This window comes from Chelon labrosus (genome assembly GCF_963514085.1).
Source record: "Chelon labrosus genome assembly, chromosome: 12".
Taxonomy (NCBI): domain Eukaryota; kingdom Metazoa; phylum Chordata; class Actinopteri; order Mugiliformes; family Mugilidae; genus Chelon; species Chelon labrosus.
Genome location: NC_140345.1, coordinates 11055107 through 11070737, shown reverse-complemented (window position 1 = coordinate 11070737; position 15631 = coordinate 11055107). Strand labels below are relative to the sequence as shown.

Here is a 15631-nt window from a genome sequence, read left to right as displayed (position 1 = left end):
ATATAAGCTGCTTAAACCTCCGCTGACTCAGGGCACGTGCAATTTCTACATTCCTCAAGAGAAAGAGAGGGAAGCTGTCATCAATAATTTTTGCTCTCAGTAAAAAGATATGAGTTACTGAGTATCAACCATTTTCAGAGTGTTTTTTTTTTTCCCGCTTGCAGATATTTCAAAGCAGAAAAAAGGGATTGAGTTAAGAAGACTTAATGAAAAGTGGGAAGCACAATCACAAAGGGAGACATGTCTTCCAGGACCGAGGAGGAATTTTAACCTTCGCCTGCATTTGACATTCAGTCATTCATCATTAGAAACAGAGCGGATGTGTCACCAGCTTGGTTTTATGTGTGACATTCACACTGTATCTGCTGTTAAACCAGTTAATAAAACAAATGGCATTTTCTGACATTTAAAAAAGACACAACATCCTCCTGGCTGCCAGATTCCCTTGTTCCCTTACAAAATCTTTTCAGCTATTCCAAAATACTTCACTTGTTCAGTGATATGCAGCTTTTCAGCAGCTGTGATTCGTGCCCGATAAATAACAGGTGCATTCCTGACTAATCCAATTCCAGCCCAGCTTCCGGTCCCTTCAGCAGCCCTCGCGGTGCAGTCAATGGAAGACATATCCTGCTTAAAATGAAAGGACTAATATTCTGTGTTTTTGCCATCATGGTGCTCACACCTGTTCAAGGTAAGTTGGCGGTAGGTAGGTTCGCAGTAGGTGAACATGCTGCTAGTGCCTGCTTGTCCATTTTACTTCGGAGTCCAGTGTTTATTAATCTTGATAGATGTATTAATTTATATCGCGTTAACAGCCTACTTCATTTGTGAAACATCAACAGAGACATGCTTTTTAAAATTCATACATCATGTCCATGGCCACGTCCTGTTGAGCTGGTGTTTTATTTATATAAATGAATTCGACTGACAAATTTGGGCTTTTGCCAAAAATTATTTTCATTATTGATTAATCTGAAGAATACTTTCTTGATTGATCTTTTATTCTAGTCTATAAAACATCACAAAACACTTTGTTTATCAAAATGGTTGCTAAATAAACGCTGCAGCTCTTCAATAAATCCTAACTTCATGATGACGTTAGTGAATCACTTAGTTGTAAAGTGTTTTTAGAGAGTCTTTATTTTAGTCTCAACTCACTGATATAAATGGACTGCTCAGGATAATACATGTAACACAATGCAGCAATAAGAGATCCTACTTTAAATCCTCCCAAAAGTTTAAACAACATGTCAAACAAAGACCTTCATGACCTTCATTAACGAGGCATTTATTGCAGGGCAGACAAGATGTACTTCATAAACCAGCAACCAAGTACAGATTTAGATCTTGTGGAAATAAAAGCAAGCCTATTCTTCCCTGACAATGAACTCCACTTTACTATTCATTTGTCTGCTCATTCACCTGAGCTAGCAGTAGCTAACAAGATGAGAGGGGATAAGGATTGTGAGTCTCACTGTAACGTATCTCTGAGAAAGGGATTAGTCCTTTTCTCGACTGCAGCTGATAGCAGCACGGAAGCCAGCCATTTAGCAAATGGGAGTGACATCCAAAACAACGTGCATGCTAATCTGTTGTTGTCTACTACTAGAGTATCTTATAGTTCTTTTTAAATAAGATTACACCGTTAATATGAGGTTCTACTACGCTATCCTTTCTGCAGAACAAATCCTAATCCAAGACATAAGTATTAAATTTAGGACAGTGTAGGAGGAACAACTAAGGGTTTGTCCTACTCCTGCATTATGTTCTCCTGCCATTAATCCTAGTATCTGTCTGGTTGATAAAAACACGATGCTGCTCCAAGACTTGGAGCGCTCCCCAAATAACGCAAATCATCCGCTCAAAGAAACAAATTCCAGACGGCTGCAGAATAAACAAAACATTTCTGAGATGCTGAAGTGTTCAGCAGAATGTTGGTCATGAGTTTGGCTTGATGTCCTCCAGCAGTGCTCCAACACTTCACGCATCCCTCCCTGAATAATGAATGTTTCCAACAGGCTATTACATAAATGTCTCAAAATCTGAATAACTAAGAGCACTGTATTCATTCGTAATATACTGTTTATAAGATTTACTGTTATTAGCTGCCTTTGAATCTTATGTTTAGTCTGCAACGTTATTATCTGCCGTCCAGGTCTCACTTGCAAAAGAGGTTTCCAGTCCAAGAGAAGCTTATCTGCTTTTTAAAAAATAACTTCTTTTAGAGCTGCTTTATGTTTTCAAAAACAGTCTTCCCAGTAAGGCTTTACTGTATCTGTGGGTTCAGGTGAGGAAGAGGAGCAGCAGGAGCAGCTCATGGAGTCAGTGGGATTAGAACATGAAGAGGAGTACCTGGAGTGTTTCCGTTGTGATCTGGGTTTCTGGGATGCCTGCTACACGACGGAAACCAACTGCAGCCTCGGGGAGCGCTGCTACACGGGCCGAGGAAAGGCAGGTGCGTTGGAAAAGCCTGTTTGGTTTTATAATTAACACAAATGTGTATCAGATGAATATTAAACACTGGCTCACGTTACTTTGTCTCCCCAGCCGATGTTCTGGATATAAAGATGTTGGGTTGTGTAAAGGCAGAGGAGTGCAATGTGGAGACCACGGTGGAACTCCTTATAAACAAAACCATCTTCTCCATGACCAAACACTGCTGCGACACTCCTTTCTGCAACTCAGCACACAAACTTCCAATCTACACACTTTTTTATCTTAGTGCAGCTTGCAACCTGGCACTTTACTAGAGCCTCAGCAGGATTATAATAAATAGGAATTCATCCAGTGTTGTCAAAAAAGGTCTGTTTGAAGTGATGCTGAAAGGATGTAATTTTTGTACTGACCATTTGCTAAGGAGACAATAGATACATTTGGGAAACATTTATTAACTAATACATTAAAACTATTTTGTGATACATTTAGTATTTTGTGTTTAACCACAGAAAATAAATGAACGTATGACTTTTTTTTGCTATGAGATTAATCTTTGCAACACATGTAGTACAATAAATGTTACAGTAATAGTGTCACGTATTCTGCATATCTTTAGCTACTCCTGTGTATCCAGGCTGCAGGTGAATCTCAGTTAAGTCCTGCTCTCTTCCAAAAGCATAAATATTTATCACTGAATGAACAAACTGACCACAACGGTGCAGAAATCTGTTTGCATCAGCGACAGAGTTCAGCTGCCGTTCAGCAGCTCTCCAGCAGAGGGCATGAGCTCATCTTTCATGAATCTCTGTAAATCCAAACCTTTGTCCTCCAGGTCGAGGCTCAGGAACTTTTCCACTACAAACCTGCAACTGTTGGAAACAAACGTGTTTACGATACATTTATCGGCTCTTTATTTTTTTGTCATCATTCTGTGCAGCTTAACAAACCTCCTCGCTTGCTCGTCTGATGAGGTTTCATCAGTGCTTTTGATGGGCCTTCCTGTCCTGTACAGCTCTGACACCTTAATAAACACAAATACTCAGTCAGCCAGTCTGCGTGCATGATTCAGTGTCTGTTTAATTGAGTGTCTGTGTGTATGTTTACCTCCACTCCTCTCTGTACAAGGCAAGTTGGCAGGCCTGCCAGTGTAGCGATGTTGGCAGCATAGCTGAACTGGCATATCCCTTCCTTCAGTTGGTACAGAAACACCAACTCATCTCCGTCCACTGCTGTCTCTAGGGTCTAATAACACACACACACACACGCACACATACACGTAGTATGCATGCATGCATGCACAAATATACTTGGTCATACTAATGAAATGATGCAAAAAATCTAATGTGGAGTCTCATCTAGTCGGTCATTTGTACGTTTCAGCTTCATTTAACCTCACTGAACATTCACATAAACACTTCAGGTTACATTTTATCATCGTGTACCAGAAGAGACAGCAGCCCAGAGGATGGTAGCAGGCCCAGCTGAAGCACACTGTGGAAGTTGGTGGCCAAAAGGACATGAGGGACATCAACCACAGCCTTTCTCAGCCAATAAGAGATCGATGCAGCCAGCAAGGACAGGCCGTCCACCTGAAGGGGAAACATTATATCGGTGGCTGTGAGTCTGTGCTGGTCAAACCTTTTGATCTTAATCTAGGTCAAGCTCTTCACACAAACTGTTGATAGCCTAAGGCTGAATAAACCAATTAAATAAGACCTGTCTCTTAGTCTGAAGATAAAGAGCTGTTTACAGAAAAAGGCCCATCCACCACATGCCCTCCTTTCTGTTGATCTTATGATAGAAAAACGTGCCAACTTGACTGATGCTAATGTGCTGTCTTAATCATGCCACAGTAACCTCATCAGTATTTAAGTAAGACTTTCAGTTTGACACAGTCTGACCACGTCTACATGCACATGTTCACAAGAAAGTTAACGGCAGCAGTACTTGTTGCACATGCTGACGTGCTGTCTTGTCTTTATTTCTGACTGTAAACAGTGAAAAGACATGAAATGGGGCAAAGGACAGAGTGTAACATGCAAGGAGCCAGTCCTTGCTCTTGTGCCACCTGCAGGTAAAGTGTTGCAGCTTCTACTTTATTTTATTAAAGTCTCTTTATACACATTGATGCAGCAGTGATACATTTCATTAAATTGTAAGTTGATTTGAAGGGGCTAGTTGACGTACAGTTGCTTATTGATGGAGAAACGACAACTCCAGATTTTTTTTCCATTTGTTTTAGTGCAAAGCAGCACAAGTAAATTAGGAGAGTGTAATTATATTACATTTAATAAACCATCCTTTAAACATAAAGAAATTTCTTATGAATATGAGTGGTATTTGGGCTATTTTGCTGTCTGCTGTTTAGTCCTGGGTCTCAGTGTTATGTTCTGTCCACTTCTCTTACTAAAACAGTGGACAAATTAATTATTTTCACTGCAAATTCCTGCTGCGGGCCAGATTACACCCTCTGGCAGGCCACATTTAGTCCACGGGCCGTATGTTTGACACCTGTGTGCTAAACGCTTGACTCTGTTCACCAGATGAGTCTTTTAGCTGTTGCTGCTGGCGCTCATGGGCTAGGACGAGTTAGTGGACAGTGGGGTTTTGAGAGTTTTTTTGCTGAAACAGCCGCTTGGTGTGACGATCACCATGAGAGCAGTAAAGTTGTCGCCACACTTACAAAAGCTTGTTTCCGCAGTGAGGCTGAAAAGAGCTGTAGATTTAAGTGGTATACAATGACGGACCCTTTTAACATTGTGACATTATTATTTGTTACATTGTTATCGTAAAAATATCAATTATAGACACTGAGTTTTTGTCATAAAATCTATATACCATGAAACACATCCAGTCTGCGTTGATTATTTAGTTCTTTCTTTTGGCCTCTGCCTCTCACAACTCTGTTTCTTCTTTAGATAAATATAAATGGTTGGGAACTTCTTGTCCTTCTCTAGAGTAACCTGACAGACAGAGAAGGACAAGCAGTGGGAACTCTTCTCTCTTCACAGTAAAGCTTTACATATGATGCAAGCATAAAGAAACGTTTATAGTAACACTCCTTGCTTTTATGACGATGCAAACACACAAAAAACAAATGTAGGCATTAGTTAAGATATATATTGAGTCATGAGTCATTTATTTATCTTTAGTGGACTTTTGCTCCTCCATATATTGTACATGGTGGCTACAGATGTCCCAGTAACTGCCAGTAGGCGGCACACACTGACACTTTTATATCTGTCTCAACAGCTGCAGCTATTTTCTTGCTAATAGGTGACACATGTTGTGCTGAGCTGAGGGTCTGTTCGTGCTGCAGCTCTAAACTGAACAATACTGGTTGAGACTGGTTTCAGGTGCAACACATTAATGACACACTGTGTGTCCTTGTTATTTATATGCATATGTATTTAATTAACAATGTGCTTGAACAAATTCTTCTTACCGTGTTAGTTCCTTTTCCAAATTCATCGATGAGGACTAATGAGTTTCCAGTACTGCTGTTAAGAGCCTGGGCCATCTGGAGAGCAGAGAGACAAACTGTTGTGCTACACAGTTTTATTGTTTGTGTTGAGTTTGTGTGATGGTTGTAGGCAGTAGTTACTTTATAAGAAAATCTTGACAGGTGGAGAGTAGGAGTGTAGCTAGAGGACATCAGTGTTGGGAGTTCATATATTTTATTTTTGCACCCACATACACACACAGAGCTGCTTGTATGCATAAAAAAAAAAATGTGTGTGAGGTACCTGGTTGAGATCTACCATAAAGGTGCTGAGGCCTAAAGACACAGATTCTCTGCTCTGCATACGAGTGAAGATCCCGTCCACCAGACCGATCTCTGCCTCCTTTGCAGGCACGTCAGAGCCAATCAGAGCCATGAACACGATCAGACCCACCTGCCAAAAGCAAAACAGAACACATGTTGAATGTCATGGTTGAATGGCGAGTGCAGGGGTGTTTATGAACTCGTAAACTAAGTGGGAGAGTGGACTCACACCAGTGAAATCTATCAGTAAAATAATCTGGAAAGCAAAATATGAATCTTGTAAATCATGAAGTTACTACTGATGCTGAAGAAAATCTATTTCTGAGAGTTTTGTTGCCCAATTAAATAATTTTATTTTTAAAGCTCTCTAACTACTCAAAGGCTCATCACTGGGAGTGGAAAAAACATTATGCACCCAAACATCACTTATGCCCTGGTTCACATACAGGAACTGAACAGCGTCACTCATTATGCAGCAAACTAACACGGATGCCACTTGGTGTAGCTGAAACAACATAAATGGATTCTGGTACTCGCTATATCTGAGCAAATCACCAGAATCAGGTGATTAATGCAGCTGTTACTGCAATAATCTCACTTGCATATACCTGTACTTGCCAGGACCCAACTCTCTTACTTGTTTGATGTAGATGCTCTTGCCAGATGAATTGGGGCCAGTGATGATCTTGACTCTGCCCTCTGACTCTGAGCTCTGGAAGGAGTTGGCCACAAACACAGGAGAGCACAGCTCCAACAGAGGATGTCTGGAAAAATATGAAACTACAGGAATATACAAACTTGTACTGTAATGATTTCCACTCAGAGTGTAAGAGCCTACCTGCCCTGTGTGATCGTTATCTTCCTGTGGCTGGTTAGCTTGGGGGAGGTGTAACTGTACTCCTGGGAGGCGCTGCTCATAGCTATCAGACAGTCCAGCTCAGCAATGAGATCCAGAACCTACACAACACACACGTTAAACACGATGAATATCAGAGCAAACCTTCTTACCAATGACAGAACAGACAAATAACATACACAGACAAATGCATCTGTCTACTTGCAATCTTGACAGTACTGTCATTGAGATGGAACATGTCTATACTTTGGCAAAAATGAGCAGATGAGCAAAAAAAGATGCAATTGCTTTACTTTAAGCCTTTATTGTAAAGACTTAATTTGTATAACAATTTTGCTAGTTTTTTTTATACTATGAAAGAATGAGTGTTGGTGCATACTTCGCAAAAGAGAAGAAAGAGAAAGCTTAATAAGTTTGAAGTGCTATTAGAGCATGCAATAACATAGCACTCATCAAAGAGACAAATAACACAGAAGTTGAAAAGAGCAGGATCAGAGCCAGTTTTATAATCAAAATGAACAACTTAATACAACTAGAGGAAACACATGCTTATTATAAACACAACGAAAACCACCTACACACATTAAACACATTATTTTAATGCCAAAAACAATTTTTTTTTTTTTTTTAATCAGAGTTGAAGTTATGTTTTAAACGCTGGAACCAAAATGATGCACACCAACCTTGTAGAGGGAGGCGCTCTTCTCGAGGATTGTGTTCTGCAACTGTGTCATTATTGCCGTCTCCATGTCTGAGAAACAGGACATTTATCATCAGGAAAATATCTTTTAGGAAAACATATCAGCAACATGGCTATCAGGTTATGGTGATATGAGGTACAAGACCTCTGATGTCACAGTGCAAGTCTCCAAGAAGTTCGTCTAGCTCCCTGGTTCTCTGGCTGCGGTAGTGCAGTCGGTCCTCTGACAGAAACTAGGCCACACACACACACACTCATAGACATAAACACAAAGATAATGCAGACCACATAAGCCCATAAGTAATTTTGTTATCAGTCAAGATGATAAACACACCATGAAGTCAAGCCCCTCTATCTCAAAATCCTCTTTATCCACCATACTGGGAAGCCGAGGCACAGAGAGCAGAAATCCAATCTGTAAATAGAATTAAACACTGATATATAAGCGCTGATAAAGGTATATGATTCCAGAGAAACATTTTTCACTGTCTGAATCTAAGCAAGAATACAGTACACAGCATGTGGATACAAGCAAGAAGAGAAGCTAACAATGTAGTCTATATGAGTCAGTAGTTGTGTAGAAGTCGGACCAGCGGGATGTAGATGACGCAGCATGAGGGGATTCGAGTATCCAGGTGTTCAAGCTCTCTTCTGGCAACATCTGTCAGGAAGTCAGACAGCCCCATCATCCTCCTCTTCTCTAAGTGAGGGAGAGTGTGTAATTATGAGCTCAGTCCAACCAGCATTTAAAGGTCAGATGGGTTTGACTTGAACAGGCACTCCACAGCACTTACTCTCATCGATGGCAGGATCCACATTTGGTTTGATGGTGAAGCGGTTCTCTGCTAAGCTGGTTTCAAAATCCACCTGTAAAACCCAAATTACATATTGTGAAACACATTAACAAAGACACAAAATCACAACAAAAAATGTATTTATTTTGGGTAGGAATTGTGCGATTTGGGATTTGGGGGAGGGGGGCAACTTAATGGGAAGAACTCACAACTCGGCTGATGAGGGAAGCCATACAGTGGAGGTCATCAGAGAACCCTTCACCTATATCCCTGAATAGCTGAATGGACTGAGGCAGGTGTTGCACTGTGTCCCTGATACACACCGCATTAAAGACCGTCTAACAAACACAGACAAACACACACAATTTATCCACATTTAACAAAACCTGACACATGGAAAAGGTGCAATTAGTGACACTATCCTGTAGTTCCAACCTTGTACAGACTCTGCCAGTCAGTCACTTTGGTGTGAGAGAGAGACATGCGGCGCAGAAGAGTCTGTAACACACAGATGCACACTTACTTTAACTGATATACACACTGACACATACACACTCTACTATAACTTATATTGATGGTATGATACAAATGTTCAGGTAATCAATCAAGAGGTAAGAGGGTAAATGGTAGAAAAGAAAGTAATTTGTACTGGTATGTTTCTGATGTTGCGTAACGAGGACTGCAGCGTGCTCAGTACGTCCGAATTCTTAGGTGATGTGAAGAAACGTATCACTTCCTGTCTCCTTTGTAACTCTGCCAGGTCCTGTGTAGGCCGCAGAAACCACTGTCTGAAAGAAATGAAGATGACACAATTATGGTACTTCCGTAACACAAATGGTACAAACTGGAAAACTACACATAGTATCTTCCAGAGTAGCCACAGAATGTTGTACAAAAAGTGATGATTTTGTAAAGAAAAATATGGTGGCTTGACAGGAATGTACACCTATTAGCCACAACATTAAAACTACTGACAGGTGAAGTAAATAACATTAACTATCAATGTTCTGCTGGGAAGCTTTTGGACCTGGCATTCAAGTGGATGTTACTTGTACCACCCACCTAGACCAGACCGGGCACCCCTACCCCATAGCAATGACACTCCTTGACTCGCCCTTTCTCTTTTGTGTAACTGGACACAGAGTTGTTTCGTACCGTAGCAGCTTAGAGCCAAACTTGCACCTGCAGCGGTTCAGTATCGCTGTGACACACACAAAAGAACAGGTAGTTCACATACACACAGCTATAATATCGAGTGATAAACTCCTGAATTGCTACCATACGTGCCACATACCGTAAAGACTGAGTCCTTCCTTTTCACCTGAATGCAACTTGTATACTGAAGGATGGAGTTCAGATTTGAAGATTTGCAGTACACTGGAAGAAATTACAAGACCTTTGTCTGTTTCTGCTCTAGGAATGTTCTACATATCAGATGTGATTTACTATATTTTACACAGTTCAACACATTATCTTTATTTCACATCATATACGATAACTAAACTACAACAAAAAGAAATCAAGCTCAAACTAAAATCGATTCGAAAAAATGAAGACATTGCTTTTTTACAAGCTAAATTGATGTAATATTTTTTAAACAGCTGCAATCTGGGTTTATTTATTCAGCAAAGAACAATTAATAAAGGATTCAGGAGATCTGTGTCAGTTTTTAGGGACATATGTTGGACAAAAATAACTCTTACCTGTAGGTATCTCTGTCAATGTACACCACACCTTTACTGCGTTGGGGAGAAACAACGGGTATTTCAAAGAAGCAATATTTCACATTCATGAAAATGTCTTTATTTTGGTAGGTTTGGTTTGCTGGTTTATAGACAGCAGATTTACAGCATGTTTGACAGAGATTTGTTACTAAAAAGAGAAGCAAAAAGTCGCTCCTCATTGAAAAACACTTCCAAGGTCCCCATTGAAAAAAAGTCTACTGTGTGTCTGTATCTGCGTGTGCGTTACGACATGAATGTGTTTCTCACAGCGTGTAGGCGTGAAACTGTAGGATCGGAACTCCAACACTGCTGTCTTCCAGCTCCACTCCCACTCTCCTCCTGTCCAGACATTTTAGCAGAGCACCCACTGCCCTCAGCTAATCAACAGATGAACACACACACATTCAAGATACAAGAAAATGATGGACAGTTCATGATCAGCTCCTGCAGAACCTTTTGATTGATAGGATGATACATAGACAGCTGACTCACCATTAGAGGAGAGTGAAATGAGATACAGGAGGAGAGGTAGGACATTTTGTCTCTTTCTGAAATTGAAGTAGGGAGGAAAGGCAGATGGGCAGAGAGTAGCCTCTGCTTCCCCACCTCCAGACCTGCAAAATACAAAATAGAGCTGTTATTTGTGAAAAACCATGCAATTTATGCCTAAAAAGTGATGTTGGGATATGGATATTTATGCATGTTGTCAGTTTACCAAAGTCAACATTTGGATACATGACAATCTCTGGTTTGTAGTGTGGGTTTGAACCTGGAAAACAAAAGAGAACAATTTAGAAAACAATATCAAAAGCACACCAAACTGTATCACTATACTACTCTCAATAAAGGAAACATTAAGCAGCGTATTACAGCAACACAATCACACTTCCCTCTTATCACATTACTGGCTACAGTGTCAAACATCCCTAATCTCATTGCATTTCCTTGACCCCGGAAACCACTTGTTCCACACAACATCTAAACAAAATTTTAGAGATTTTTTCAGCTTCCCCTCCTCCATGCAAAGATAAGAATTGTCTCCCAGAGCTCACCCAGCTGCTGCAGGTACCGGGTCATGCAGCGCTCCTGCTTTGCGCTGGTAATGATTAGGTGGGGACTAACCTCCTGAATGACTGAACAGAAAAGTCAGTGTGTTTAAAATGTTAGATAATCCACAAATGCTAGTTTAAAGACAGCATCATTTAAGTTTTACAATATTCAGTACATACACATTGGCTGGGGTGTATTTGATACATATTTGTTAAAGTCAGGTGTATTGTTTACCTCTGGCCAGCAGGTGGAGTTCATAGTTATCAGGAGTGTCGACCATATAATGTAAAGATGAGTCCCCGCTGTCATAGTAGCAGAGGCCTACTTGCCCATGTTGAACCAAAACACTCAGTAAAACCTACAATAAACATCCAACCACAAGAGTGTATTAATGACTGTAGTAAAACATCTACTGGTCTGCGAGTGTCCATCTGAGCTTACTGCAGGTGAGTCTTCCTCCTCTTCTTCATCGCCATTTAAGACAGGGGGACCAAAAACTAACCCCCCTCCTCTTAAGTCTTCCAGAGATGCCGCCATTAAGAGATAATTCTACGAAGAAGCCGTTAAATAAGGTAATTTAGTGATCTTTAGTATTTATTTGGAGTTGTGTTTTCGGCCACCTGTTGAATGAATGTACTCTGTTTTTCTCTCCTTATCAGAGAGATGTTCTAGTTGTTTAGCAGCCAGTTGCTGCACCGTGTTAGTGTTTACCTGCCAGGTGCTAACTGTGTCGGCTGTACTGTTTGCTGCTGAGCAGGTAGTAAGTAGTATACTGAGGGTAGCTCCGGAAAGGGAGCTACGATAGGTCTCAATTAGGGTCAGTCAGCTAAACTTAAAAATAAGTTCATTATAAAGCTCCGTAAAGATGAGAGTAAACTCATTTCCATGTGATACTTATTTGAAGGCCCATACAAGCCTTATATGTATATATGTTGATATCTGTAACAGATATTTAAAAATATACTTAAAATTATAGTTAGCTATAGTTAGCTATAGTTAACTTTGGCTAACTGATGTAAGCTAGTTAGCTCGTTTACCCAAAATAATTTATTTACACCGAGTAAGCTAGCTTATACTTACAAGATGAGCTAAGACTTATTTTAAAAGGTTTCAACACAGCAACAAGCCTGGTGTAGAGTTACTGAGGTCCGACTTAACACGGTTAAAATGTTTTTGTAGCATTAGGTATTGTTAGCTTGTTTTCCGCAAACTCGCTCGTAACTGCACAAGTTTGCTCGCGCTCCTTTTCGTACCTTTGTTGCCTTGGCAACAGCAACCTGATCCAGTGCCGTTGAATGTGTTTTATTTGTTTAAATTACGATAAATAATGTACAGCTAGATGAGGAGAAACCTTATGGACATATTATAAAATGCTGTGATTTATTTTATTTTTTTTAATAATTGAGTTAAACTACCAGTGCCAGATTAATTATTGCAAGTATAAGCAATAAGAGCCTTACTTGAATAAATAAATATAAATTTAATAGTACATTTATTTCCATTTCCAGTTGGAGTACAATCTCCTCCACCTTTGTATCAGACGGATGTCATACACCAGAGGTGGAAGTGTATATTGATCAGGCATAACATTATGACCACCTTCCTAATATTGTGTCTTTCTTGTGCCTCCAAAACAGTTGTGACTCATCAGAAAATGGACATGGTCCTTCTGAGGGTGTCCTGTGACGAGTGGTAACAGAATTTTGTTGGTGGGGGCCTTTGGGCCTTATGGGTTGAGGGGAGGGTCCTCTGTGGATCAGGCTTGTCCCAGTGCATCCCACAGATACTTGATCAGTTTGGGATCTAGTGAATTTTTTGGCCAGGTCAACACCTTGTGCTGTTTTTCATGTTTTTAGTTGTTCCTAAACAGTTTTATTTTGTGTGTGTGCCTGTGTCAGGCTGCATCCTGCTGGAGATGGCTGTTGCCATCAAGGAGTGTCATTGCTATGGGGTGGGGATGCCAGGTCTGGTCTAGGTGGGTGGTACATGTCTAAGTAACATCCACATGAATGCCAGGTCCAAATGTTTCGCAGCAGAACACTAAATTGTCACAAGATGGTCAGTTATTCACTTCACCAGTCATAATGTCATGCTTAATCAGTGTATATGGGCCATTGTGCTGCAGGAGGTTTTTGCTGCTTTCTGTTCTTTCAAGACTCATGAGTACTTTTTTGTTACCAATGATTTCATATCTGAATATGAGCTTTGTCCACACAACACTACTGAACTTTTCTTGTGGTTTGCAAAAGGATGGGGAAACTGTAGAACAGCAATAATAACAACTTAAATTTAAAATTATCACCATTTATTATATATACAGTACACAAGAAGAAAGGATAATTTTGCCAAACACTGATGAGTTTCAAATTACTATGTATATTTTTAATAAATAAGATAAACAATAAATACAGTTATAATTTCCCATGTTTTTCCATCAAGTACATATAAAATTCCTGTGGTATGTGAAAATTAATCCAATAGGTAACGTTGGAGAAAAGGGGGAAGAGGCAATTTGTCCGTTTGATCCTGCCTTTGCTGCCCTAAAAACTGACGAATCGACAGTCCACATAAATCCATCAGGGCCGGGGGATCGCCTGAAAACAAAGAAGAAACCATTTTTTAATACTGCTGCATGAGATATATATATTTTTTTACATAGTTTATTACTCTTTTATGATATACATATATTTTTTTGTGTAAAAGTGATACTCACGCTTGGTTCCGTTCAGGTACCGTAGACGTATGCTGGCTCCCCCTCTCACACTGCTCACCGCTGGAAACAGCTCCACTCCACGAGGGAGGTCCTTAAATGCGACTCCCAGGTAGCTGCCATCAACAACAAACCCCAGTGTCCCTTCGTCAGCGTCCAGGACCAGCAGGACACGTTCAGGAATTAGGAGAGGTGTTTCTGCCACCTCCTCTGTGTTTGATGACGATTGTGGCCTAAAATCCCTTACAGCCGCAGAGTGACAGCTCCTCCTTTTCCCTGGGTAATGCTGCAGAGTTTGTCCATTATGCCAGAGCTGATTGGTTTTGAGCTCCCAGCCCCAGGACTGTGAGTCTCCACCCACCAGCACATTGTACCCCGAGGCCTGCAGAGGACAGCCCTGCCTCGAAATGCCCAAGACGGCATGACTCCCTCTGTGTTCGGGGCTCCACACCAACTCCCAGACATGTAGCCCACTCTTCACCCCCATCTCTGCCCTCACCCCATCGCTGCTAAGCTCAGCGGGCGAGCGTGTCACTTCCTGTTTGCACGGTGACAGCAGGAAGTGAGGAGAGCGGTGGTCTGAGCTCCAGTGCGAGCGGTCATCTTCTGGAGAAACCGGACAGGAGTTCAGAGTGACCGCAAGGCGAGAGGAGGTTGGGACAGCCAGCAGGGGGAAGGCAGATAAAGAGGATGGAGGGCTGTCGGCTGCCTTGTTGTACACCCAAACTGACAGTAAGAGACCCATGATGCTAAACAAGTGGCAGCCAAGTATCGTCAAAGAGCTGTGGAGAACACGGACAACAAAAACACTTATTTATACACTGATCAAGTCAGTAATAGGTAAGATCTTGTTAAGACAGACACTTGCTGAACAAATCATTATACAATGTTACATCAACATACATGACACATTAACATTTAAACAGCATGTTGTATCTGACCCAGGAGGAGTTAATTCTAGTCATTCATTCATTCATTCATTCATACATCCTGTCTGTCCAGAAATACACTGAGGTAAAGACCTAATTTAAAATGTACAACTAAAAAGCAAACAGGATATGCATAAAAAAACTCCAAATAATAAAATGATAAATATGAAAATTAAATTATGTTAAAAAATGTCTGACAATACAATAAAGAAGAGCAATTACAATTGTGAAAATTTAAAGAACAGGATGAATGTAAAATGAGATTAAATCAAACATGTTTTAATTGAAATTGTCCTAAGGATAAAACTATACCATTAGGTGTTTTAGCAGCAGGGCAAACCAGTGCAAAATAGAAATAATAAGAAAAAACGACTTAATAGATTAATATTAATAGAATATATTAAATACAGTTGTTGTAGCAAAGTATTAAAAAAAGATATCACTATGGACATCATGATTTCTCCACTAGGAGTATTGCACTTGATAATTATAAATCCTGAAGTACAGGCAAATGAATAGTCTAGAAGAGGTGCTCCATTACATATACTAATAGTGGTTTTAATTTATCATCACATATAGGCTACTGTATGCACATTATTGCTTTTTTGATTAAAATCTCAGTCTATAAAGTAGCTACTATAGAAAATGCAGAAGAGATATACAGAG

General features: G+C 40.3%; 2 protein-coding genes across 2 annotated transcripts; both read right to left on the bottom strand.

The window, feature by feature from the left end:
* Window positions 1-2884: 2884 nt before the first annotated feature.
* Window positions 2885-11901, bottom strand: msh5 (mutS homolog 5). Its single transcript, XM_084556232.1, has 25 exons — window positions 11768-11901; window positions 11561-11684; window positions 11329-11409; window positions 10992-11045; window positions 10769-10890; window positions 10544-10653; window positions 10256-10291; window positions 9847-9929; window positions 9708-9753; window positions 9202-9340; window positions 8988-9050; window positions 8762-8890; window positions 8553-8625; window positions 8349-8458; window positions 8093-8173; window positions 7904-7991; window positions 7742-7809; window positions 7041-7159; window positions 6840-6966; window positions 6183-6332; window positions 5882-5956; window positions 3879-4025; window positions 3541-3678; window positions 3384-3457; window positions 2885-3305 (listed from the first exon to the last, which is right to left on the bottom strand). The coding sequence occupies exons 1-25, from the start codon at window positions 11861-11863 to the stop codon at window positions 3185-3187; spliced, it is 2454 nt and encodes an 817-aa protein (XP_084412358.1). The 5' UTR covers window positions 11864-11901; the 3' UTR covers window positions 2885-3184.
* A 1894-nt stretch (window positions 11902-13795) lies between these two features.
* Window positions 13796-15078, bottom strand: LOC311496505 (SPRY domain-containing SOCS box protein 1; the record flags this gene model as incomplete). Its single annotated transcript, XM_084556391.1, has 2 exons — window positions 14040-15078; window positions 13796-13920 (listed from the first exon to the last, which is right to left on the bottom strand). Exons 1-2 carry the CDS (start codon window positions 14779-14781, stop codon window positions 13796-13798), a joined length of 867 nt encoding a protein of 288 aa, XP_084412517.1. The 5' UTR covers window positions 14782-15078.
* Between the last annotated feature and the right edge of the window lie 553 nt (window positions 15079-15631).

Coding starts and splice junctions, on each gene's coding strand:
- msh5 (XM_084556232.1), bottom strand. CDS start 11,863: ATGGCGGCATCTCTGGAAGACTTAAGAGGAGGGGGGTTAGTTTTTGGT. Junction 9,051..9,201: donor GCAACATCAGAAACATACCA/GTACAAATTACT, acceptor TGTGTGTTACAG/ACTCTTCTGCGCCGCATGTC. Junction 3,679..3,878: donor CTGGGCTGCTGTCTCTTCTG/GTACACGATGAT, acceptor GTGTGTTATTAG/ACCCTAGAGACAGCAGTGGA.